Source organism: Natrix helvetica (assembly GCF_964273705.1).
Source record: "Natrix helvetica genome assembly, chromosome: 2".
NCBI classification, from domain to species: domain Eukaryota; kingdom Metazoa; phylum Chordata; class Lepidosauria; order Squamata; family Natricidae; genus Natrix; species Natrix helvetica.
In genome coordinates this window covers 22,538,418-22,566,390 of record NC_138552.1, presented here as the reverse complement: position 1 = coordinate 22,566,390, position 27,973 = coordinate 22,538,418, and the positions used below count along the sequence as shown (strand labels likewise).

Below are 27,973 nucleotides of genomic sequence, written 5' to 3'. Positions count from 1 at the left end.
TTTTAAAAACATAAAGCTTTTATTATTCCTATAGTGGCATCAAAACGTCTTCCCATGTCATTCCAGATTCCTCAGCTCTTGTCTTATCAATCAGCTCTAGTCTGGCCTCTTGAGTCTGCAAATTTGAAAAAAATCTAATGCAAAATTTATCTAACCACATACATTAAGAAGAAAGGAGGATCTGACCATATTACCTTTTTTTCTATACTTTGCATTAATAATTAACCTTCTCACAGAGAAGAATATACATTCCTTAAATACAGTCAGTCACAATATTTTAGCCAGAAAAATTCACATTTTTTTTCACACAATAGAGAGTTTTTTCGTTCCATAACAACTGGACCAGTTTCTTCCTCCATTGGCAACTATCTTATAATTAAATCTCTCTGAACTATGAAGCCAAGAGGGGAGGTTGGAGTGGAATAAGTATGCTTCTGCCATGTATAGATGGAGAAGATTGGTGACTTTTTCCAACACAAACTTTGTGAAAACAGTCCTATCTCCCAGGGCAAGGTAAGGCAACAAGCATCGGCCTGTGCTTCAGACACCATTACATTCCTTTGTTGCTTTGGCAGGGTTTGATGGCAGAGGATGAGTCTCTAGGGGTAATAAATCACATAACAGGAAAGCTCCAGCAGCTGCATCTTGGAACCAACGTTGAGGGAGGTGCAAATCAAGATGCTTAAACTCTGATGGTGACTAGTTCAACGTCTCGCATGGATTTCTGCCTGATGCACATTTCCAAGTCCATCTTGCCCTAAATGGCTATTTCAACCTCAAGCTTAGGATGGGGAAATCCAGATAAGTTTCGGATGTATGCCTTAGCTAGGTCAACAGAATGGATGGCAAAGATGGGCATTTGATATGTCTGTTGTGTCAGTTCCTCCCCGCTTGACTTAAGGACCAAATTGTCTCTTAACTTCTTCCCACTGCTTAGATACACTTCTCCGACAAGTCCAGAGTTTCGCTGGGAAAAGTGACTTGAAGGGAGCTGCCTTTCGGAGTGCTACTACCATTAGGCTTCAGTTCACTCACCAAAAAGGCATTCTCACACTCTTGCCCCTGAGAGGACTCTGAGGTGTTTGAACTCCTTAAGGTCCTTATAGATGTAGTATCTGACTGAGCCAGGCAGCTGCTGGTTCCTGGTAACAGCATTCGGTCGCCGACCGTCCTTTCACTTGGCTCCAGTGGGTAGAGCAGAGTCTGTGAAGTGCTACTGATCTCCCTCAGCTCTCGGGAGATGAAGGAGGGCGAATGGCTGGCTGTGACAGAGGAGTTCCGGTGGCCATCGGCCCAGTTGCAGTTGTTACCTGCGTGCTGTCTCCGGGCCCCACCAATGCGGCAGAAAAGACACTTGACCTTCTCAATGGCTTTGCTCAAGACTGTCTTGCGCAACAGAATGTAGACCCACGGATCCAAGATGGGGTTCACCGAAGCTATACGGATAGCTTGCAAATCTGGGTTCTGTTGGATGTCTGTTATTATAGCTGGGCGGTACAGTTGATTCACAAAGACCCGGACCTAGAAAATAAAAGAACACATGTGTAAATAAACTCTATTCATAATTTGATGACTGAAGGCTGGGCTGACTTTTCAAGGCCAAGAGTTGGCTTAGACTGTTCTAACAGGAAGAGAGAGATAGGAGAATGGGTGAAGTGCATGGCATTCTGCAATGTCAGATGGGAGCTATTTTCAGAATGGGAAAAACTTTTGAGCTGCTTGATTTCAAATAGAGATAAAAGACCTTTCCCCTTTTCCAGTTTATCTAAGTTACCAGAAAACCCAAGGGTCAATTAACCTTTTGTGAATTATTTTCTGAAAAACTTGCTGTCCCTTACTGTGTTCTGAACCTTGAATTTAAAGCCCTGAAGTTTTTCAGAGTTTTCGTTTTCATTTAATAATGAACTCTTAATTCCTCCTATATCCAAATCTGCTAGTAAGTGTGTTGGATGTGTAAGGAATGCCAAAATGTGCCTGTGAGCCATTCTGGGAGATCCAGCCAATATTAAAAGCTCTAATCCCACCAACGCTCGCCACCCCACCTCCATAAATACTTGTTTGGAAACAAAATTTGAGCCATTTTTTTCTACCTCACAGGCAAATTCTCTTTCAAGCACAGGCCTAGAACTGTGGATTCTTTGAGGTTAGATCACACCTTTTGCTGGAAGTCAAGAAAAAGTTGTTTCTTTTTTTAATACCTTCCAAAGTTTGCCTGTGGTAGCTTGTTAAAAAGTTATTTTCTTGACAGACAAGCTTCCCTGGAATGAATTTCTTTTTCTTTTTCCAAATAAAGAAAGAACATGATGATGCACAGTACTCAGTTATGCCCTTGACAGTCTCTGCTGCCACTTTGGCAAGACTTTGGCAAGTACATTACAGAAATGCTGGCTGTAATCCCACGAACAGTTTCCACAAATGCATTGGATAGCGGTCGGTCCATAGGAAGTGAAGCACCCATTTCCATAGGTGGCTTGTTGATTGGTTTATTCATTTTATTTATATTCTGCCTTTAGTAGTTTTAAAAACAATAGCAGTTAGGCTCCATGGCTGTTTCCTTCTCCTATTTCCCTCACAGAACAACAACCCTGTGAGATGAGTTAGACTGAGAGAGAATCAGAGGAGGTATTCAGCAGGTTCTGACCAGTTCTGGAGAACCGGTAGCGGAAATTTTGAGTCGTTCGGAGAACCGGTAAATGCCACCTCTGACTGGCCCCACCCCCACCTATTCTCAGTGTTATGTCCCAGCTGTCAATCAGCATAGCTATGGACATACATGGGCTACAGCTGTGTTTCTATTGGTTAACGTTAAGCTGTGTTCCTATTGGTTAACGGGTTGACAGCTGTAGGTTTAAAAGAAGCTGTCAACCCAGAGTTCGTTGTATTCGTTCTGAAGCAGTTGTGAATAAAACCGTTCCGTTAAACGCCTCCGACTCTCACATTGAATACCCTTCAAGAATATATAAAACTCTGCCTCCCGAGTCCCAGCTGATCAGGAGGAAATGGGGATTTTACAAGATCCTTCCCTGCCGCACCCACCAGGCCATGCCACGCCCACCAAGCCACGTCCACAGAACCGGTAGTAAAAAAAATTGAATCCCACCACTGAAGAGAATGACTCATCCATGCCTAAAGCAGGACTTGAACTAATGGTCTTTTTATTTCTAGCCTTTGCCTTAGCCACTGGACCAAAAAAATAGATGTCTGAGAAGATGTCTTAATCATCCAAGTAATGATTGTCAAAAAGGTGCTTTTTTTTTTCTCCCAAAAAGGCAACTGGACTTTGTTTTTTTCTTGAAGATGTTTTGCTTCTTGTCCAAGAAGTTTCTTCAGAACTGAAGAAGCTTTTTTCCCCTTCAGAACTGAAGAAGCTTTTTGGATGAAAAGCAAAATGTCTTCAAGAAAAAAACAAAGTCCAATTGCCTTGGGGGGGGGGAGCATCTTTTAAATATTAGATGCTTTTATGTAGAGGCTGACCCTTTAACCTGTAGGCTGAAAGTAGCCCCAAGCTCTTTCTTGTTATCCTCAATGCTTTCCACTCAAATTTAACAGCAATTTGCCAAATATCCAAAATACCATTTCCGGCTGGATTTAGTTGCTTGAAGAAAGAAATCAGATACTACCCACAACTTCAATTAAAAATGACAAAAGAAACGTCCTGAAAAACATCAATGCCCATTTGTGTGGCATTGATATGTTGCATTTCTCCTGTTGGTTTTGACAGGCAGTCATGTGGAGTCAGCTTGAAGCAGACTTAGAAGTCGATGCCTGAGCCTTGCAAAAGACACAGCTGCTTTAATGGTTAGAAGAAAAGTGATTTGTATGTGTGCTTGGGTGTTGCAAAGCAGCTCTTTCAAATCCTTTGCCCAGCCCTAATTGGTGAGTCTGCTAACTGAAATAGATTTCCAGGCACCTCTATATATTTTTTAAAAGAGCATGTGATGTTACCTACAACACAACTTGTAAGTATTGATCACTGAATAGCATATGAAGTGAGGCCTGCACACTTCAAAAAACATTTTAAATTTTGGATTTCACAAAAGCTCAAAACTCTTGCAGAAGTGTCCCAAAGGTGCTTCATCCAAAAGAAGCTTCTTGGATGAGAAGCAAAGTCTTCAAAGAAAAAAGTGTCCCACTATCACAGAGGCTGCCACAAAGAAGAGGGAGTCAAGCTATTCTCCAAGGCACCTGAGGGTAGAACAAGAAGCAATGGATGGAAGCTAATCAAGGAGAGAAGCAACTTAGAACTGAGGAGAAATTTCCTGAGAGTTAGAACAATTGATCAGTGGAACAACTTGTCTCCAGAGGTTGTGAATGCTCCAAAACTGGAAGTTTTTAAGAAGATGTTGGAGAACCATTTGTCTGAAGTGTTGTAGGGTTTCCTGCCTAAGAAGGGGGTTGGACTAGAAGACCTCCAAGACCCCTTCCAACTCTGTTATTCTATTCTATTTTAAAAAATCAGAAAGTCCAGTTGCCTCTTGAAAAAAAAGCACCTTTGGGACAACCATGACTTGGATGACTGAGAATCTCCATGGAAATTTAGTGATGCTCTTGCAGAAGTCCTTAAAAAGTTGGGTGACTTAAATGAATGGCAGAGAGGTCCTATGTGGAAGGTTCCAAGAACTTCTGCATCTTATTCCAAGTGTGCACATTTAGGAAATAAGCTGGACTTTAAGCAACTGAGTTGCAGTTGTGAAGGACACCTAAGGACTACAATATGTGCCATTTCCATCTCCCAGACTGGAGGAAAATTGCTGACTGCAGAGGAGATGATCCGCTAAGGAATTTCCCCATTTCTTTCCTACTAGTTTCAGAGATTGGTTTTTTTGGCAATGGGAAATCCCAAGATCAAAAATACCAGAAGTGGGAGAGGCTACATAAATGCCATTCTTTTTATTTATTTATTTTCAAAACAAGAACCCTTTGAGTTTCTAATTCACAAAAGTGAATAATGATGGGAGTATTCAAAAACTGCAGCCTCTGACCCAGTACAACAGCTGTGCAAACTGCAGGTTAAGCTCCGTTTCAAATCTAAACTCTTACTAGGTGGGTGTTAGATACTTGCCCTAACTATAGTGGTTTCCACAAGGTCCTCTGTTCTGGCGGGAACAGAGGTTTAATCCTATTGGTCGAAGGGTCTGACAATATAAAAGGGCTGCTGTCAGACTCAACCTTTGCTGGATTGTTCTCACTTGTTGTACTTAATAAAGAGCTGTTGTTACCGTTAAGCCTGTGTGTGCCTATCCGTTACCCAATCTAACAGTGAACTTACAGAAAGAAGCAATAATCTATCACAGCTTCCTATAGATACAATATGTAAAAAAATGATGTTCATTCTCAGCCTTTTGCATTTTACCATGCTAGAAATCAAAGACTTATTTCCAAAGATATTACATTTACTTTAAAATATTATTTTAAAAGTAAGGTAAAACAGCATGCAAAAGATTATTTATATTCCTGATTCAGCAACCATGCATTCTGCCCCTCAAAGTTGAGAGCTGAAGTGTTCCTTGACTTGAAAGTTGAGTTGAGACTTGAAAATACAAGTCTAATTTCCACTCTGTTGGTGTGACAGAGGAATTATACCAGGGGTGGGCTTCAAAAAATGCAACGGGTTTGCTGCCCTGTTGCCGGGTGGGAGTGGTCATGGTGGGCGTGGCCTAGTTGGCCTCCTGCACCATGGCGGGTGGGGGGTGTTTTTCGCCACCAGTCTCCGGAGGCTTTGCACTTACCTGGCATGATGAATGGGCCGCGTGGAGACTCCTTGGAGAGGAGGGGCAGTGTGGGGTGGGGCCAGCCAGGAGTGGGATTTGGGGGTTCGCTGAACCCCGTAGAATCTTTGGTAAAGGATTGCCCAAACCTATACGAACCCACAAGAGCCCACCCCTGAGTTAGAATAGCAGTCCTGCACAGACAAGGCTCCCAAGATTTCCTCCCAATCATTGAACAAGTTGCAATTATCCATATGAACCCACCTTACAGGACAACAGCAGGGTAATATTAGTGAATCTTTTAAGCATTAGAAAATTTGAAGTACTGTACATTATATTTGTTTTAACTAAGGCTGAAAGCCTTCATACTAAATCATGGATGCTTATGCTAAGCAAAAATACTGGAAGTTATATTCATATAGGGATACGTGGATACTAGTACCTAATCATAGCAAGGAATGAGAAAGATAATGCATGTTAAAAACCAATGGTTTTGTTTATTAAACTGCAAATCACTGTAATTGCAATTATGAATATATATGCATATCTATCTGTTTCTATCTACCCAAGCCCAACTTTGAAAGAATACGAGTTTCAACACGCTTTTCTCATTCATTTTCATGTTTGCACCTTTCATGATAAGCAAATATTAGAGTGCTATTTTAGAACTTTGAATGTCAATAATTGAATTATGTCACCGGCTGATACCACCTGAAGTGTACATTTGTTAATCTGTATGTGCTAAAAGATTTCTACAAATATAACTCTTAGATTTTGCACCTGAGTTGATTTAGTCTAATTATATTTTGGCTAACCAACTGGCCAGAAATTTAATTGTCTGAATATAAATGGCCAGATTTATAACCACTAGATGGCACACTAACTACATTTCTAGTAGTTTCTTCTATATCCTGGTATGTAATTTGAGAAAGCATGAAAAAGATAGAAGACAGTTGATTATTATCAGATCTTGTTCTGAATCGTTGGGGCAAAGTTAACCCAACATTTGGTTTTATATAGAATAAAACTGGTGACAAAAATAAACAAATAATTTAATTCAACAGCCAACCGATTAGAATATGCAAATTAAATGTATAAGTCTTTCATCTAAGTCAGAGTACTGTACCAACAGGATTTAGCTGAAGTACTAATTAACTTTTATTAATTCATTTATAAATATGTCACTTTATATAGTACTATAGCTTAGATTAGACAATCCAAAATAGTGTTCTGGGAATCTCTCTAAATTCTTTTTAATTTTACCACAAAAACCTCAGTAAAACTAGTAATGGCGAGACAATTTTCTAAACATTTTCTATCGTTTGTGATATTATCAGTAACGTACGTATTTAAAAAAGCAGAGGAGAACAGAATATTTTGCACATTCAATTCAAGTTTTTCTTTTCTTTTCGTGAATAGCAAGTGTAATATTGGGAACTGGGATACCTGAATAGAAAAAGGGAAACTGTAAAACTTAGCCTCTGATGTAAGACCAAATAGAAAGAACGTTGGTCTTACCTGAACGTTTTTTTCTGGAGTAGTGGAGGGAGGGGTCACAGCAGGGTTAACACAGCCTGATTGGTCCATTTGACTGAGAGAAAACTTCTTAACCTTCGCCTTCTCCCGTTGGTTCCCAGTTTCCGCGATGTCACGGCCAGCAACTGCAAGTCAAACACAAACAAGAACAAGCCCCCCCGGGGCCTCCCGATTCTACACTTCCCGGACCCTGTCTAACTAACTAACTAGGGCGGGAAATGTGACCCCTCCCTCCACTACTCCAGAAAAAAACGTTCAGGTAAGACCAACGTTCTTTTTCCAGTAGAGTGGAGGGAGGGGTCACAGCAGGGACATACCCACGCTACGTCCCCGGGCGGGCCGACTGGGTCCCAGGTGAAGAATCGGCCACCACCCTCTGAAGGACCCTCCGGCCAAAGGATGCCTCAGCCGAGGCATAAGTATCCAAACGATAGTGCCTAATAAAAGGTGTGGGGGAAGCCCAGGCCGCCGCCCTACAAATATCCTCGAAAGGTGCCCTGGTGGCCCAAGCCGCCGAAGTAGCCGCACTGCGGGTGGAGTGCGCAGTAATCCCCGATGGGGGAGTCTTCCCAGAAGCCCCGTAAGCCTCAACTATGGCCAACCTAATCCATCGTCCGATGGTGGAAGAAGACACCTTACATCCTAACGAGCCCGGACGAAAGGAAACAAATAACGCTTCCGTCCTCCTAATGCCCTCAGTTCGCTTTAGGTAAATGCGAACAGCCCGGCGAACGTCCAGCTTATGCCACACCAACTCCCGCTCTCTCGAGGGATTGGGACAAAAATTCGGGAGCACGACCTCCTGGGCCCTGTGAAACTGTGAATTCACCTTCGGAATGAACGAAGGATCCAAGCGAAGGACCACCCTGTCCTGGTGTATTACACACAGGTCACTGCGTGAAGAAAGGGCCCCCAACTCTGAAATGCGCCTGGCCGATGTAATGGCCACTAAAAACACCACCTTAAGGGTAAGCAGACGCATGTGTACCGTCCTAAGTGGTTCGAACGGGGAGCTCGTCAGAGCCTGGAGAACCAGGGTCAGATCCCAGGTTGGAAACCTATGAACCGGAGGCGGCCGGATGTTAGCCGCCCCCTTCAGAAAACGCTTAATCAGTGGAGACCGGGAAAGGACGGGGGAACCCTCCCCCCCCAGAATGGTGGCCAAAGCCGCCACTTGACGCCGGAGCGTATTATGCGACAAGCCATCCTCCAACCCCTTCTGGAGGAACTCCAACACGTTTGGGACGGTAGCCCTAGAAGGATCCAACCCCAAAGGAATGCACCACTTCGCAAACGCTTTCCATGTGGCATTGTAAATTCTAACCGTGGACGGCCTCCTAGACGCCTCTAAGGTGGCTATGACTCCTGCCGAAAGTCTCTGCCCCCTCAGGATCCTCCGTTCAAGAGCCAGGCGGTCAGATGGAGCCACTGAGGCCCTGGGTGATGTAAAGCCCCCTGACTCAGAACGACCTCCCCCGGGGGAATCCTCCAGGGGTCTGCTACCGACAGCTGGACCAGGTCCGCGAACCAGGGTCTCCTCGGCCAGTATGGTGCTAACAGAATAACGAGAGCCCTCTCTGTGACTATCTTCCCTATCGTACGGGGAACGAGGGGAAGGGGAGGAAAGGCATAAAGGAGACCCGGGGGCCATCGGCTCCTGAGAGCATCCGCTCCTTCCGCCGACGGAGACTGGAACCGGGTAAAGAACCGGGGCAGCTGAGCGTTGTCGGGGGAGGCGAACAGATCCACCCGAGGTGTGCCGAACCTGCTGCATATCTTCCGAAACAACGCCGGGCCCAGTTGCCACTCGCCATCGTCTAGGGTTGTGCGACTCAGCCAATCCGCCTGAAGATTGGACACTCCTGAGATGTGCTCCGCCACTATGGAGGCCAAGTGTCTCTCCGCCCACAAGCCCAACGACTGCGCCTCTCGCCAGAGAGAACGTGAGTGGGTGCCCCCTTGGCGATTGACATGGGCCTTCGTTGCCACATTGTCCGTAAGCAGGAGGACATGGCGCCCCCGCAGGTGATGACGAAAAGTCCTTAGGGCAAGCCGCGCGGCTTTTAGCTCCAGCCAATTGATGTTGTGGCGGAGATCCGAGGCAGACCAACGTCCCTGGGTCATGTCGGAGTCCATCACGGCCCCCCAGCCGAAGAGGCTGGCATCCGTCGTCACTGTGACTCTCTCGGGCTCCCAAAAACAAGCCCCTTGTTGCAGCGCTGGGGACAACCACCACCGAAACGAGAGTCTCACCTCCACCGGTAGAGGAACTGGACGCAAGGAGTTGCTCATCATCCTTCTCTGGACCGGGATCAAGGCCCACTGGAGAGGTCGCAGGTGGAGCCGGGCCCAGGGCACTATCCCTATGCAAGAGACCATCTTCCCCAGAAGTTGAGACAAGGTCAGGATGGAAACAGACCGTCTTTTTTGTACAGAGGAGACCAGCTGGCGAAGGCTGGACAAGCGCTCTGGAGACAGGCGGACCCTCCCTGACTCGGAGTCTATCACTGTCCCTAGGTGTAGAATCTGCCTGGATGGGGACAGGTGGCTCTTGGGAAAGTTCACTGAAAACCCCAACGCCTGAAGCCAACGGATCGTCAGCCGAAGATCCGACTTGGCCCTGGGGAGGGACCCTGCCTGAACTAGGACGTCGTCCAAGTAGCACTGAAGTCTCACCGGAATGGAACGCAGATAAGCCGCCAGAGCTGCCAGGACCTTGGTGAACGTCCGCGGAGCTGAGGCCAGACCAAACGGGAGAGCCCGGTACTGGTAATGCCTGCCCCGGTGAGAGAACCTGAGATAACACCGGTGAGACTGAAGGATGGGGACGTGGAGGTAGGCCTCCGTCAAATCTACTGAGGCCATGTAATCCCCCTTCCGAATGCCCTGCAGAATGGATTTCAGGGACGCCATCTTGAACCGCCTGTATACTAGGTAGCGGTTTAGGCGTTTCAGGTTGAGGATTGCCCTCCAACCCCCCGAGGATTTTGGAACTACGAACAGATGGGAGTAGTAGCCCAGACCCCTCTCCGGCTCCGGAACGACCTCCACTGCCCTGATTTCTAGAAGATGGGCGACCGCGAGGTCCATGAGACGACGCCGCGCCGGGTCCCGAGCCGGGGGAAAAACTTTGAAAAAACTTGGGGGTTTGGAGAGGAATTCTAACCTTAGGCCGTGGCGAACGGTCGCCCTGACCCAACCGTCTGACGTGATCCGATCCCACTCGTCCGCATACAGTGCCAGGCGGCCTCCGATGGGATGACTCGGGTTCGAGTCATTTCCCTCTGCGGAAGGGGCGGCCGCCCCCCCCACGAAAGGGCCGCTTGGACTGCGGCTGATATCTAGAACGGTCCTGAAAACTCTGTCTATGAAATGACCTGTCCTGTCTGTATGATTGGTATCGCTGGTCCTGATCCCTGTCATAAGACTTGAACTGGGGCCTGCGATAGGGATGACTACGGGACTCCGCCTTCTTGGTGGATGTAGGCATAACTTTCTTTTTATCTTTGTTTTCCACCAAAATCGGGTCTAAGGAAGCCCCGAACAAATTTGGACCCTCAAAAGGGGCAGCTACTAGGTCCCACTTGGCTTTATAGTCCATCTGCCAGTTCCTGAGCCACAAAAGTCTACGAGAGGCCACAGAGGTGGCCAAAGCACTTGAACCAAATCTAACTGCGTCTAGGGTCGCATCAGCCGAATACTGACACGCTGCCATTATTTTAGCCAAATCCTGGTGTGCGCGCTCCTCCTGGATCGGAATGCGCTCCTGGAGCCGGCGGAGCCACATGACCGTAGTACGGTTAAAGTACGAGGCAGCAGCCGCTGCCCGCACCGCCCATGCTGAGGCTTTAAAATTTTTACGTAAAGTGAGCTCCGCCCTCTTGTCCTCTGCCTTAAGTTTGTCAGCCGCGTCCCCTGAAACTACTGGAGAGGAGGAGACTAAAGCTGCTATGGGCTGATCTATAACTGGAAGCTGAATAGCTTGCACAAAAGACTTTTCCATGTTGTAGGCGCGACGGTCGTTGCTGCCAGGTGGGGAAAAGTTAGAAGGACGGGCCCATTGGCTAGTAGCTACCTCTAAGAAAAGAGGAGGGGCAGGAATCTCCTCCTTATTGGTGGCCGTCGCTGAGAACATGACCATGTCCGGATCCGTGGGCGGTGGGACCGTGGGGTCCCCCGTGCCCACCTTGGTGGTCCTCCTAGCCTTCTTAAGCAATGGTTTGAACATGGCCTGGAGGAAAAGATTGGAAGAGCGAGGCGGCTCAGGAGCCGCATCCTCCTCCTCAGAGAACCCCCAATCGTCCCTCCGTGCCTCCCCCCTAGAGGAGACCTCACTCATGAGGGAAGGCGAAGAAGCCCTAGATCTGGACCTACTAAAGGGAGTAACTCGACTGTGGTGGTAAGGTCTGTCCCTTTGGGAAATGCCCCTAGAAATGGCTGCAGAAATAAGCCTTTTGAGATTCTCAGGGAGGTTTTCGAGATCCTCCTCATCTCCTTCTGAATCATAGTCTGGTGCCACATAGGCCCTGCTGGATCTCCTACCCCTAACTGGACCTGCAGAGGTACCTTCCAATGGATCCCCCCTATCTTCTTCCCTAATCCCCGGGAAAGCAGAAGGAGAGCGAGGCGCCCCCCGCTCCTGACTCCTAACAGATCTGCATGGGGAAGCAGAGGAAGAGGAAGAGGAAGGGCTGAACCCCCTAGCCACCGGTGGGGGAGGGCATGAAGCCGCCACGTGTGGGGATCTGGATCTGGGCCTAGGATCCCTGGCCTGTCTCTTCTCAGCCCTTTCAATGACCTTCTCAATGGCCCTGGATCGCCTGAGCTCATCCCTTTGCAGAGCTCTCGAAGGCCTGTCCTCAGCTGAAGGCCTAGAAACCCGAGGCCTAACTGGGGGAGTGGGCTCAACCTGATCTTCGCCTGCCTGAGCTGGCGCGGCCTGCTGGGACTCAGTTCTATCTGCCATCCCCACTCACGTGCTCCAGAACGAGGTTTTTTGGTAGGAATTGCCCTTCAGCTGGTGAGAATCGCCTGCTCCGGGCCTCCGGTAAAGTTGCAAACAGCACAGCCACGTTTTTCACAGCCTCTCCGTGTTGCAAGCCCCAAACACGTGACTCAAAATGGCCGCCGGCTTCTTTTGGGCGGTGCTTTCAAAAGCGCGCCTAAAAATGGCCGCTCACCTCGCCCTTAATTGCCAATGCCTGCAGCTGCAAGCTCGCCTTTCCCAAAACGCTCTCTAAATCATCGCTGAGCTCCTAAGCCCCTAGGAGCCTTCCAACACCAAGAAAAACGATTCCGCGCTGCTGCCGTGGGCTGTAACCGGCCCGGGAAGCTAGCGGTTCAAATTTGAAGCCGAAAAGCCGCTTTCGCGCCGAAAAGCCCCAGCGCGCTGCGAGCCTCACCGGAAAGTTTTAAGAAGACAAATTAAAGCACGTAGGATCGCCCGGCACACCCGAGACCCCAGGCACCAGTCCGGAGCGATCCCTTAAGAGAGGGGGAGGAAGCGCCCCCCCCCACTGACTATCTCAGCCTCCTGAGGGCAGTCGAACAACAGCCCTGCAAGGCGGACCATTAGAAAAAAATTTTTAAATAAAAAACTCCAAATTCAAGGTGCCAACAACACTAATACTGACTAATAAAACCCACTAAAACTCTACTACTAGGAACCAAACCTGTGTCTTGGACCTTGACTGAGAGGAAACTGGGAACCAACGGGAGAAGGCGAAGGTTAAGAAGTTTTCTCTCAGTCAAATGGACCAATCAGGCTGTGTTAACCCTGCTGTGACCCCTCCCTCCACTCTACTGGAAAATTTGAAATTCCTTACTTGCAATTCAAAAATGTTTCATTAAACCAGTGTTTCTCAACATTGGCAACTTTAAGAGAAGTGCACTTCAACTCCCAGAATTCCCCATACAGTTAACCTAAGCTGACTGAGGGATTCTGGGAGTTGAAGTACACCCCTCTTAAAGATGCCAAGGTTAAGAAACACCGTACACAAGAAACACAAAAGGAACCCTGTTTTGCAATGAAGTTGTAGGGATCTAGATTTCTAAGCCAAGTCATAGCCACAGAAGGAGAACCTCTGTATTACAACACTAAAGCAGATCAGAGATTTTGCTGTGACTATTTTTCAAATACATTTAAATCTAAAAAATGCTGAATATGTACCCTAAAGCCCCTCTCTGTACTTTCTTAGAATATGGCCCTTTAACCTCTCACAGAAATTTCACAGCAAAAGCTCAGTTCTTCTTCAGTAGAACAATTGCTACAAGAAATGTTCCATAGAGGTAGACATTTCAAAAACAATGACCTGGGGAAGTAATAATTCTTCGCCTACGCTTCTTTGCAATTAACATCTTCAGTGGGGAGAATGGAGGAACTATTTAGAGGCTTGCCAAAGACTACAGTGCCTGTAATTCCTAACAAACAAGAATTGAAGATAGAGCCAATTCTGAAAATCAATCCAATCCAAGGGAGTACTTGCACTGTCTAATTGCTACATTAAAAAATAAAAAATAAAATAAAATGATGATTAACCAAATTCTTCTTTCCCTCCTGACAAGATGTTTATCTTAGAGTTATGTGGTTCCTTGGCTATTTTTTCTTTAAGGTTTTGTCAAAGATGGAGCTTCAACGTTTGGTGAAACCTAACATTACTCTATGGAAGACTAATTTGATCAAGGCTATAGTAGTGGCAGATTCCACCCATCTTGAGGGATTGTTGTGGAACTGGCATGGTTCAAGCTGGCTCTACTAGGCAATTATGGCTATACTAGGAAGTAGTGGGATTCAAAATCTTTTACTACTGGTTCTGTGGGCATGGCTTGGTAGGCGTGGCATGGCTTGGTGGGCATGGCAGGGGAAGGATACTGTAAAATCTCTATTCCCTCCCCACTCCAGGGGAAAGTTACTGCAAAATCCGCTTTCCCTCCCAATCAGCTCAGAATCGGGAGGCAGAGAATAGATGGGGGCGGGGCCAGTCAGAGGTAGTATTTACTGGTTCTCCGAACTACTTCGCTACCAGTTCTCCAAAACTGTCCAGAACCTGCTGAATTCCACCTCTGTTACTAGGTAGGAATCATGGAAGCTGAAATTAACCAATTTGGGAATTATCAAATGTTCTGCAGTTGTCCTATGTAAGCCCACAAGCTGTATTCTTCAGAGTGATTATCAACCTGCCTGGCCTTTAATAGATAAATAATTTGATAATTAACAGGGAATGTGCAAAAACATGTGGAAAAAGTTATTTCCTTGAGTTAAATGGACAAATAATAATGACTTGGTATATAACAGTTCATAATCATACTTAAATGAGTGATAAAGACTGTATTGTCTAACAAATAACTGATGAGTTTCAAGAGAAAAATAAGACTATTACTATTTACTAAGACTGTATTACTACTATTCTTCTATTCCCTATCTATCTATCTATCTATCTATCTATCTATCTATCTATCTATCTATCTATCATCTATCATCTATCTATCATCTATCATCTATCTACTTACCTACCTACCTACCTACCTACCTCTTCCAACTTATTACTATAATCATGCTGCTTGTATCTTTCAATTTATATTGTTTTATTTGTTTCCTAATACAATTTGATAGCTTATTAATAACCTTGACTATCACTAAGTGTTATATCTCTTTATTCTTAACGAATGTATTTTATTCTCCATATGTACACTGAGAGCATACGCACCAAAGACAAATTCCTTGTGCGTCCAATCACACTTGGCCAATAAAGAATTCTAGTTCTAGTTCTAATAAAATAATATGGGGAAAGCAAGATCGCCAGCACAAATGACCCTAAAACAAGGATTCTGGACTTTTCTTTACATTTATACAGGGCTAAATGTAAGAAAGTGTTCTTGGTTTCTTTCAGATCCATGGTTAAGCAACTGCCACTATTTCTGAAGACTGTACTGTGGCAGGAAGACCTTATCTGAATTTCTTACGTTATGGGTAGCTTCCTCTTCTCCTTTCTACACAAATGAAATTATCTGATGCAGCAATTTCTGCTTCATTTCATAAGGCCACTCCAGGGAAATTGATTTATGGTTTAAATCCCACTTGTATGCAAACAACGAGTACACTACATTTAAAAGCCTTCTGATGAACAGGTCTTCTAGCAATGTGGATCCAGCTGTTGACTGAATTCCTATTGTGTTGTAATGGTTTCCCTCAATGTTTCTCAACTTTGGCAACATTAAGCGGTGGGGATTTCAATTCCCAGAATTCCCCAGTCAGCATGATTGGCTAGGGAATTCTGGGAGTTGAGGTCCACACACCTTAAAGCTGCCAAATTTAAAAACCATTGGTTTAAATGGATCACACTAGAAGCCAGCTAGAAAGAAATTCCAACCACTAGGATGCCTAACTCAAAATTTTCTCTTTTTATCAGAAAGCTGAGCCAGTATTAAGCCAAATCATTCTTCACAACAGGATAAAGTACTCCAATTTGGGAAGTCGGTTCAAGGAAATAAATTTCCATATCAAAAAGCAATGTTCTAATCAATCCCTTCATTACTATCAAATTTGATTGAGCCAATTGCAACTTAATCAGCACAAATGATTAATACATCCAACCACTCACCTAAAAGTAAAGATTCCCCTCACACATATGTGCTAGTTGTTCCCGACTCTAGGGGGTGGTGCTCATCTCCGTTTCAAAGCCGAAGAGCCAGCACTGTCCGAAGACATCTCCGTGGTCATGTGGCTGACATGACTAAACACCGAAGGTGTCCAGCACGCTGTTACCTTCCCACCAAAGATGGTCCCTATTTTTCTACTTGCATTTTTAAATGCTTTTGAACTGCTAGGTTGGCAGAAGTTGGGACAAGTAACGGGAGCTCACTTCATTACACGGCGCTAGGGATTCGAACCTCCGAACTACCAACTATTGGTCAACAAGCTCAGCGTCTTAGCTACTGAGCCACCACATCCACTCACCTAGAAGTGCTTAAATAGCAGCCTAAAGCAAGAATATGAACTTGATAGCAGAGCTAGCATCTAACAGAGATTTCAGCATAGCTTCCTCCAAACCAAGCTTAATGCTTGGTGACTTCATGGATGCCTCCATGTATTTTTCTTGGCAATAATGCAGGAACGAATTGTCAATGACGTTTTTCAAAAAGTTCCCCCAAAAGCTAAGTGAGATCGGATCTGATTAGTACTTTAACTGGGAGAGACCCAAGAAATTCCAGGACAAGATGATAAGTCAAACAAACAAAGCAAAGAAGAAGAAAAAATACAACTATTTCTCCATCGCCTGGCAATAATACGATGTGTAGGAGTCAAACTCTATTTGAGACAGTCTTTACTTTAATCAAATGTAATACCAGTTGCAATCGTGGGTAGGAAGGGAGATGGATATATCCTTCTATCTATCTATCTATCTATCTATCTATCTATCTATCTATCTATCTATCTATCTATCATCTATCTATCTATCTATCTATCTATCTATCTATCTATCTATCATCTATCTATCTATCTATCTATCTATCTATCATCTATCTATCTATCTATCATCTATCTATCTATCTATCTATCTATCTATCTATCTATCTATCTATCTATCTATCTATCTATCTATCTATCTATCTATCTATCTATATCTCCTAATGAACTTTAAAAACAGGCATCATTTTTCAAATGATCCCACTGTTCAAATGTATTATTAGAATGCTAGATTTTTAAAACATATTTCTGGGCTTCATCCATGTTGGAATGGACACAGTTTTAGAGTTTGGCCCCTAAAAACAACTATCGTTCATTTCTCCAAAATTTAAAGAAAAGTGTTACCAAAGAAAGAACATGTTACTTAATCTTCTCACGTTGATTTTTGGATCTTACACTTAACTTATATTAATGCAAATATTTCATGCTGAACCTTTTAAAAAAAAGAATCCGCACACAGTCCTCAACTTATGACCTTTCATTTAGCGACTGCTTGAAGTTAAAATGGTGCTGAAGTAAGTGACTTACGGCCAGTTCTTACAGTTAGAACTATCAAAGCATTCCTGCAGTCACATGATCAAAATGTCGGTGCTTGGCCACTGGCATGGATTTTAAACAGTTGTGGGGGTCATGTGATCACCATCTAAGACCTTTCCAGCCAGCCTCCGATGAGCAAAGTCAATGGGGAATCTGGATTCACTTAATAACCATGTGATTCCCTTAATGACCATGTTGAGTCTCTTAACCGTGGGCAAAAAAAGTTGTAAAATCAGATGTGACTCACTTAACAGCTGCCTCACAAGTGACACAACTATCAGTTCCAATTATGCTCATGTGAAGGACTACCTGTATTATATCCCTCTTAGCCAGGCTTCTCTTCTCTGCCTTTCATAATCCTTCACATTGGATGCAATAATAAATTGAAGTAATAATAGTTTGGATAGTAGCGGGTTTAAAAACTTCTTTCTCCTTCGTTGTTTTACAATATACATCTGCAGTTATTAGGGGCCTGGCTAACTTTGGCCTAGATTCTGCTTTTGCCTGAGGGAGCCTGAATAGAAGCTTTATGCAAGTGTTTTACGAGCTACACCTAATTCAGTCCAAAAGCATTGAGCCTTTCAATGCTGTAATCCTCAAAAGAGGAGAGATGAAATGAAGTCATGGGCAGATTAGGTCAGAACCCAGATTTGAGTTTAATTCAATAAAAATGCATTAAGTACAATTCATATCGGCTACATATTTAACATTTTCTTCTTATATAAGGTAAAGGTTCCCCTTGCACATATGTGCTAGTCATTCCCGACTCTAGGGGGCGGTGCTCATCTCCATTTCAAAGCCGAAGAGCTAGCGCTGTCCAAAGACATCTCCGTGGTCATGTGGCCAGCCTGACTAAACGCTGAAGGCACACGGAATGCTGTTACCTTCCCACCAAAGGTGGTTCCTATTTTTCTACTTGCATTTTTACATGCTTTCAAACTGCTAGGTTGGCAGAAGCTGGGACAAGTAAGGGGAGCTCACTCCGTTACACGGCGCTAGGGATTTGAACCGCCGAACTGCTGATCTTTCTGATTGACAAGTTTAGCATCTGAGCCACTGCATCCCTTTCTTCTTACATAACATTGCAATTTGCCAGAATCTCTGACAGTGCTACCCTAAGACTTTCCCGCCAAGTATGGCATTAAGATCTCAGCCTGCCTATCTCTTGCTTTAGCAGATTATTTTAGAATGGAACAGAATTACAGAGTTGGAAGGGACCTTAGAGGTCTTCTAGTCCAACCCCCTGCTTAGGCAGGAAACCCTACACCAGACAAATGGTGATCCAACTTTGCCCCATTAAAGTTCTCACGATTATTTCAACCAAAGTTCCCCAATTTTTTTTGATCTAGTAGTCCAAGGAAGGCAGAATTATCCTCTATTCTAACGTTACCTGGCTACCTGCTTTCGACAATCAGGATCTAATCCCCAAAATGACAGCTTAACCAACAGCTTCTGGATACATGCAAAATCAATTCTCCTCAATTTCAGGAAAGAGGAATGTCAGTGCTGGATGAGGTTGAATCCTGGGTATGTTTGTATTCAGGAGTCAATTACTAATTATTCAGTAAACAAGACAGGAACTGTTTTTATTGAAATGCAGCATTGGGGGAGGATGACCCTTTCCTCAAATATCATCCCCCCTCCCCATCTGAATTGCCTAAGCTCCCAAATTGGGTGTGAAACAACAGACCCTGAGATTACATCCAAACATGACAGCCGTATTCCATATGTCTCCACAAGTGCAATGAGAACAAACTTTGTGCTGACTGCAAGCCCACGGGGTCACAACTCTCCTCTATCTCGGTCCCAATGCATATTTTGAAGTCTTACTAACATGGCCTGTTTCGGACTGTGAAACAGGCCATATCATGAGTCAACCTCCAACCTCGGATGAGCTGATATCCAGGAAAAAGTATTTTTCCCTCCTAAGTGCACGCCTAAAGCATGTCTTACCATAAAATGTGTTTTTTTTAAAAAAAAAAAAAAAACCAGCCGCCTTCTACAGCAAACAAAGGAGGAGCTATCCACAAAATCTTTACATGCCCTCATAAAATGCTCCTCTATCGCATTCCGATACCCGGCTTTATATAGGCAGCTAGTTAATATTAAGCAGGAAGACAATTTGCAGAGTAACCTTTGCTCGGGAGATCTTGGTGCCTGTTTAGCACAGGGTAGTCCTCGACTTACGACCCCAGTTGAGACCAGCATTTCCAAGCAAGACAGTTAAGAGAGTCACGCCCCAATTTTATGATTTGTTTTGCTGCTGTTCTCTGCTTTTAAGCAAATCACTGCAGTTGTTAAATGAATCAGACTTCCCCCACTGACTTTGCTTGTCGGAAACTGGCTGGGACAACGGGCTGCAACTGACAATCACAAGGTCACTGGGAAATTGCAAGTGTTGTGAATGCATGCCAGGTGCCAAGCACCCGAATTCTAATCATGTGACCATGGGTGTGGTGCAAAGGTGATACATGCGAGGACTGGTTTGTAAGTTGCTTTAAAAGTCACTTTTTTCAGTGCCCTTGTCGCTAAACAAATGGTTGCAAATTGAGAACCAGTTGTAAACAATCACAAACTTGGCTTCCTCCAGATGTGTTGTGATTCAGGCAGTGGCTCTTCTGATTACAACTCCTGCTGATCACATGAACATCTCTATACAGATTTCTGGGAAATCATAAAATCAGTTTTCTTCGGAACTATTTTTAAAAACTTTTTAACTTGTTCCTAGATCCAATCCCCACATTTCCCAGTTTAACTGTTCAGCTCTGTGTCCTTCTGAAACATGCATTGGCTCTGCATACAAACCAGCTAAAAGGGGTATGATCCATACCCTGGAAGATCAACTAGAAACTCTTTTATTTCACTCATTTTATCACATTTCTTGTCTTTATACACGGTAGATATAGCAGGTTCTTCCATCACACCCTTGTCCCCAATCCATTATCACTTCTCAGGGACATTAAAGACTCTAATATTAAGAGAACTTGTACTGTATACAAGATGCATACAACAGATTTTTTTTATAGGAGAAAAAGTTTCCACACATTTAAAAACGTATCTTGGGGAAGAGAAAATAGTTCTATTCTCTGATGACAGAGCAGTCTATTTCAAATTTCTATTTTCTGCAAAAATCAAGAAGGCACCACAAAGTCCCTGCTCTTTTCATGGACCTGAGGCATAAAAAGTGCTTGTCTTCAATCATGTACCTCCAATGTTGTCATTTTGGACACACTCACACTTGCCTTCTGTGAATGTCTTGGCTATTAGGAATTTTGATAGCGCCTCAAATAATAACAATAAGATTTTCCAGGTTAATGTACCCCAATCCCAGTCATTTCAAATTAATGATACTCATTGGAGGTAGTTGTTTGCGGTAGAGTAGAAAAGGGTAGGGATTAAATTAATAAATCTAAGGGGGAAAAATTAAAATGTGGTTATTAAACAAGTAAGTATACAAAGATTTCCTATTTCAAATGGAAAAATTATGAAGACTCTGTTCACTTCTTTTCCAGTCCCAATTTCTATAATCTTCACTATAATGAAATATCAGATCTGTCTTTTATTTGAAAATAAGTCTTTCAGATTGAAGTTCATAATTTCTGACATGCATCGATTCCCAGCATGTCTCACTACAGAAAATACTGTAATCATCTGGATTTGAGAAACTCCACTGGAATTTCAAAGACACATATGCAAATCAAATCAAATACTATTCTTTGAGTGTTTTATTTGTTCTGGTCTCTGGTCTTTGACTATAATAAACTCGATATGATTTGATTTGAGACATATGCACTGGCAGTCAATTCCCAACAGCAAATTCTAAATGTTAACAATGAACAGAACACTAAATTTATATAAACAAAATACACCATGTCTAAATAAATGAAGTATAATATTTCTTTAACAGGATGGTCTGGTTCACATAACATTTTAAGACACTGGTTGGGAGAATAACCTATTGAATCACAAACTTTCCAAATTATTTTAGTTTAGCCTAGGTCACTGAGTGATCTAAGAGTAGGAAGCAGGTGGTTAGGTCTAATACGAGGATCTGTTGGACTTAAAGTCCCATAGAGCACCACTGCAGTTCTCCAATGTGTTATTCCAAAATAAAGTGTGTGTACTGATAAAACTGGGTTCAAATTCCTGTTCAGCAAGAAAATTCATTGAGTCAACCTCAAAAGCTATTGTGAGCATAAGGTCAAGGGGGAAACAACCTATATATATATATATATATAGTTCTGAAATCTATCTGTTGGGATCATACAAGGATCCTGACAATGAGTTTCTATATGAGTCCCCTTCTTTTTACTTTCTCCAAGTTCCCCAACATAGTTTGTTTCTATATGATTAATTTCATTGCTGAGATTATTAAGACATGACAGGATACCAGTTTCCAAAATGAGTTCCAGAAGGTTTTACAAATTAACTTTACTTACCATTTTACTATTTTCATAGTCTATTAACCCTCTCTAATAGCAATTAAGCCTCTCTAATTGAGCATGATGACATTCATTGTTTTCCATTCCTCCTGTTTTTTTTCCCCTTAAAGATGGTTTACTGAAACTTTTTTGTCAGGTGTTTCAAGGCAACATCTTTCCTTCAATACATTCTGCAAAATTTCATCTCCACATCAGAGTACTGCTCTGTAGTATCAGAACCAGCCTACATGTATCTTCATATTAAAAAACAAATACTACCCACAGATGCTACTGAAGTCAGAGTTACACTGATATAGCCATTTATTCATGTAATAAACAGAATGGTTCAAATATTTTTTTCTAGTCTAAGCTTCTTCACAGGGCCACTGCAAAGATAAAGCATGTAGACCCATGTCGTTTGATACATAATGTAATACTGAATACAACACTTTTAATTCAGAATAAATAATCAGTAATAAATTGATACTCATGTTATTACGTAAGCATTCTAAGTATTTATGCTGAAAAAAAGCTTTAACTGTATTCAATGGGATGCAAGAATTTATGTATACCAAATAGTTGGGACTATTTGTCCCAACTTGGCATCCAGATACTGTTTCAAATAGACAATTTGGACAATAATTTCTTATGTTCTATTTCTGTTTGAATCTCAGATGGATTTAATAAGATCCCTACTGGAACAAATAAAACATCCATCCTGTCTAGTTTTCTGTTGCATAGCATTTACTGTATTTATATTTTTTAATCTCCTGCATTATGAAACACCACTAACGTATAAGTATTGCCTTATCCATTATCATCTTCTTTAGGTAGAGAGACTTTTACTTTAGTTGTATCTCTATGAATACGGTTGTCAAGACACTTGGCCACCAATTCTTGCCCTTGGGTGTCTTAATCACAATATCTTGGAAGTTAGAAGATTCATAAATGTTGGTTTGCCTTTATGGTCATCTCTGAAGCTTCTATCCAGCATTCTATAAAGTGCTGAGGAGGTTTGTGAGAAATGACCCTCTTCCTTCTATTAATGTGGAATGTGTAAAAGGCATGAAACAGAGACTATCTCTCTTCTCAGGAGAAAACATTGCTGTTTTTCGCCTGGGTGAAAAATTTAGAGGAATGAGTCCAATCTTCTAAATATGTCTGTTATGGAAGGCAGAAGCCACAGGCACTTGCTCCAAGATAACTAGCAAAAGGGTTTATGATAATGCTGTAAGGACTACTTAGCCACAATCTGAAAAGATTCCACACTAGGAGGGTGTTACAGCAGGAAGTAGCAGCACCTTCGCTTAACTTGTAAAAACTAAGCAGATACAGATCTAATCAGTAATTGGATGAGAGACGACCAGGGCTGTAGACTACCTTAGAAAACAAATTTCCCAGAAGCAAGGAATCACAAGCCACAATTGCAAAGGTGTGTTAGGCGGCCATATAAATTACGAAGGAAAAAGAGAAAGAACAAAAGTTGCACAAAGGTATCCATGCAGTCACCGAAGTTGGAACACAAGTCAAGTGATATCTTATGTTTACCCTTTCCGATGAATAAGTAGACTTGACCACTTTACACTGCAAATAGATGTGACAATATAACTGTTTCTCCAGGTTTAAAAGTCCTGAAAAGTTAAGTACTTTCCTAAAGTAAGCAAACAGTTGAAGCAGAGACACGTAGGGTAGCTCAATTCTAATTTTACTACATTCTGAAAGCTTTTATAAGCAGTTTATCCAAAAATAGCTACCGTGGCAAAATGTGTGGGAGGTTCCACCATTGCCCATTCACCATCATTTAGCTTTTACAAGTAGGAACTGATGTTTAGAGTACATAGCTGGAAGAGACAGGTAACTCAATATTTGTACAACATTATCAAAGGTAAAGGTTCCCCTCACACATATGTGCTAGTTGTTCCTGACTCTAGGGATCGGTGCTCATCTCCATTTCAAAGCTGAAGAGCCAGCGCTGTCCGAAGATATCTCCGTGGTCATGTGGCCGGCATGACTAAATGCTGAAGGTGCACGGAACGCTGTTACCTTCCCACCAAAGGTGGTTCCTATTTTTCTACTTGCATTTTTTATGTGCTTTCGAACTGCTAGGTTGGCAGAAGCTGGGACAAGTAACGGGAGCTCACTCCGTTACACGGCGCTAGGGATTTGAACAATATCAAAAGGACTGAGCTATTATTACATTATTCACCCACTTGTGTGAAAGGAGGAAATGAGCTCAATTTTAGCTACAGTATTTCCCCTCCAGAAGCACACACTTCATTAAGCACAATTTCCTCTTTTCGTTACCACGCTACTCACACATGAACTCTCCTTGTGCAAGATGATTCTGAATGGTAGGGGACTTGTTTTTCATATCCCCCCCCCAAAATCTGGCCCATTTCCATGTGAGAAGATAACAAGCACTACAAGAAAACAATTATCCTTAACTTGCTACCAGATTTTTTGTGAGGAAATTACCCACCACCCTTTATGTTTACTTTCACCACTTAAAAACAGGACTCATTATGCTAGTAAGTCAAAGATCATGGAGCAAAACGTTGTAGTCTGAGTAAGAAACACCAATGGGAAAGTGTACAGTTACAGACTGAAGAACATGACCTGAACTACCTTTAAAATGCACTGGTATCACAAACCAGGTATTCATAGCCGGATTATTTTAGTTATGTGGCAAAACTGGCCAAACTAGTAAAATTATAGCATTTAGTTGAATAACTCAAGCTTGTGGTTTGCCCACTCTCTCTTGGACATGGGTTTCTCTGCTTTTACTACCTTCTTGTTAGGGAGCAATTTTACATGGTCTGTTGCCTACAAGAAGCCCCCTCTACTATGCCCAACAGTATTCTCCATGCTTTTCTCCAAAGGACCACTTAGTTTATGGAATGAAAAGGGGGGGATTTAATAGCAAGCATGCCTCGTCATGCCTTTAATATATCCCTGCCAAGAAAAAGGAGCTTGCTGCATTTCATTGGGAAGTTTACAAGAGGGGGAAAGTCTTAGCTAAGCCCCCAACTGTTGTTACTCCTTCTCCCTTCCTTGGAGTCAACTGGTAAAAAGTGAACACCTACAACCAGACACAAAACAGTTATCAAAGTTGTCCACGCAAGGATAAATAACTGCACGCAACTGTCACATTGTCGCAGGAAAAAACCTGTGCTTTACTTGACAAAGAATACTGTTAACTTTACTTTTTTAAAAGTTGTGGGGTGGGGGGAGCAATTTGGGAACCAATCTTTATCAGACTGTTAAATCTTTTAGCCTGCTATACATATCTCTAGTACTTAAAGATACTTTAACATTTGTTTGCTTAAGTGTATCTGGGGACCTTACGCTAATGCTATGAATACTGAACTGCAAGCAATTCCATAACGTTTGGCTAACGTGTTTTGCAATTTCAATATGCTCTACTTTAAGTTGCCCCTTAATCTTTATTTCTACAACATCCCGTAAAAGCAACTTGTTTATTTAATCATTCAGTCTACCCAACAACCCAATAAAATAGAAAAAAAATTGAATATAAAGCTGCAAAACTATGCATCAGAAAAATAACTCCTTGAAAACACCATGATACTTTTGAAGAAAATGAAGGCACACAATTTTAACGTCAAGTAATGTGCCACAATTATTCTGTGTATCGATTGCTTGAATATGCATACACCATTTTCCTGCATGAGATTAAAATTGTCCACAATGAATTTCTTTAAGAGATTGGCAATAATGAAGAATTTTTGGGATCTTCGCAGCCCTATGAACAGGTAAACAGCTAAAAAGCAGGTCAAAAATGTTTCTTAGTGTTTTGTGTTAAATATTAGCATCGAGTCAAGAAAAAAGCAGTAGAATAGGTTCCTTGCTTTTGCTGGGTTAAAAAAGTTTTAGATCACATGCTGTGACAACTACAAAGGAGGAAATTTCACGTTGCAGCACACTGTTCCCCTAAAGGAAATTAATGATAATATTGGAAAGCAAAGGATAAGAAGATTACTCACCACTAGAGGAATGGAACAAATCACTACGACCAAGGAAGTGGCAATGAGCAAGATGACCATCTGGATTTCTGCGCCGGCCATGCGCCGGAAGCTCCTGCGCCGGCGAAAGTCTGACAGGCGGTTAGTGGCATGGTCTGTCCCCAGGGAGGTGCGACGCATAAATTGCCTGTGCATGCGGATCAGGGCCATGCACACCAAGATGTTGGAGACCACCGTGACCATAATGAGGAAGGAGCTGAAGCCGGCATACATGTAGGAGAAAGCAGCATGGCTGGATATGTTTGTCTGCCAGTCTATGAAGCACCAGGTGTACGGGTACTGGAGCTTCGTCTTCCCCAAACCCATGTTTGGCATGGCACAGAAGAGGACATTGGAAACGTAGATTGCGAAAAGAGTGAGCGCCGCCAGTTTCTTATCCACATAATGGCTGTAGAAGTAGGCATGATTGATGGCCAGGTACCTCTCTATGGACATGGCGCAAATGATGCTGAGTCCGGACAGGCCAAAAAAGAGGAGGATGAAGCTGCTGTATTCACACAGGGGTTGACCACCAGGCCATTCCTGTTTCAGATATGTAGCAATAGTCACCGGACTGACCAGGCAAGTCCCCAAGAGGTCGGTGACAGCCAACCCACAGACCAGCGTGTAGAAGGTTGTCTCCTTCTGCTCCTTCCTGGACTTGCAAAGAACCACGATGGCCACGAGGTTCCCCACCACTCCGAAAATGAACATGACCATGGGGATGGTCAGGGGCTTGCTGTTCTCAGGCAGCCCACCTGTCCCATTAGAGGAGCCGTTAGTAGCGGGGAGCATGGTGGGGTTGAACGCCATGGCAAAAAAACCCGAGAAGACCAAGCAAGAAAGCGTGGAGGAGACGTGGATAAACTAGGAGGGTCAAGGGTGCTAAAGTTCAGTTTGGAGAGGAAGGGAGACAAGAAGGCGGCCAACATAAGGGAAAAAGAAAAAAAACCTACATTTCAGAAGAAGGAAGATTAGAGATGGAAAGGAGTTGGGGAGTTATTCTTATTTCAGAACGGTGGGGAGAAGACAGGAGTCCCAATGCCCCAGAAATAATTCTGCAGGTCAGGAAGATAGACTTGCGGGTGGGTTTTCCGCCCTGATTTTTGGGGTTGCCTGACCTTCTGTTCTTCAGTTTAAAACTCGGACCTCTTTTGGCCACAGTTAGGGCTTCCAGCCCGTCATCTGATAAAAGTAGCCGTTTGTCTTCCTTTTTCAGATCACGGAGCGAGGACATCTATCTGTCTGCGAGCAGACCAAGAAGTCCCATAGATTTCTTCTTCCCGGGGCTTCGCGAAGCCACCCCGATCCGAAAGTTTCGCGGGACCCGATCGCCCGCCTGTTTCGAAAGGCGCTTTCCCCGGGTCCTCCGGTCGGCTGCAGGAGGCGACTCCGCCACTATCTCACCCGTCCTCTCCGGCGCTCCGATAACAGCGCGGTGTTGGCGTTGGCAGCGGAAGCCAGAGCGATACATCTCACTCGAGTCTCCCCATAGGAGAGGAGCTGAGGAACCCGGGGCCTCGGAAATCACCCGGGGGATGTCAAGGATGCCCCAACTCAGCCCCTCTTCCCGCTCCAATCATGTGCCGCTACTTCCTCCGAGCGCGGCGCTTTACTCACTCCTCGGAGCGTTCGCAACTTCGCTCCTTCCAATTTCTCGCCCCGGGAGGCTCGCCGGGCTCCGCCTACCCCGGGCCCCCATTGGTCCAACGGGCCGAAGAAGGCGAGAGAGGTGCGGTTGGGAGGGGAAAGCGCTTGGCGCGGAGAAAGAGTTTCTTCCAGCCAGCGGGGCGCGCGAGTTGCGCATGGCTGTCACTTCGGGAAGGGGTGGTAGGAGGTGGGGGGCTGGGGGTCCTGGCTGCTCGTGACGTTTTCCTTCAAACTTCTCCGAGCGTCCGCTCTCGCAGCTCTTTCTACCCTATGACTATCATTGAGTGTTGTACCTTAAGAATATATCTTGTCTTTTTATGTACACAGAGAGCATATGCACCAAAGACAAATCCCTCGTGTGTCCAATCACACTTGGCCAATACAAAATTCTATTCCATTCCATTCCATTCCATTCCATTATTCTATTCTATTCTATTCTATTCTAATTTCACATTCTATTCTATTCTATTCCATTCCATTCCACTCCACTCCACTCCATCCATCCATCCATCCATCCATCCTATCCTATCCTATCCTATCCTATCCTATCCTATCCTATCCTATCCTATCCTATCCTATCCTATCCTATTCTATTCTATTCTTCTATTCTATTGCATTCCATTCCATTCCACTCCA

The 27,973-nt window shown here is 43.7% G+C and overlaps 1 protein-coding gene across 1 annotated transcript; it reads right to left on the bottom strand.

Moving 5' to 3' along the window:
• On the bottom strand, positions 1-27,338 carry PTGER4 (prostaglandin E receptor 4). Its single transcript, XM_081944274.1, has 2 exons — positions 25,670-27,338; positions 1-1,521 (listed from the first exon to the last, which is right to left on the bottom strand). Exons 1-2 carry the CDS (start codon positions 26,498-26,500, stop codon positions 934-936), a joined length of 1,419 nt encoding a protein of 472 aa, XP_081800400.1. The 5' UTR covers positions 26,501-27,338; the 3' UTR covers positions 1-933.
• Positions 27,339-27,973: the final 635 nt, after the last annotated feature.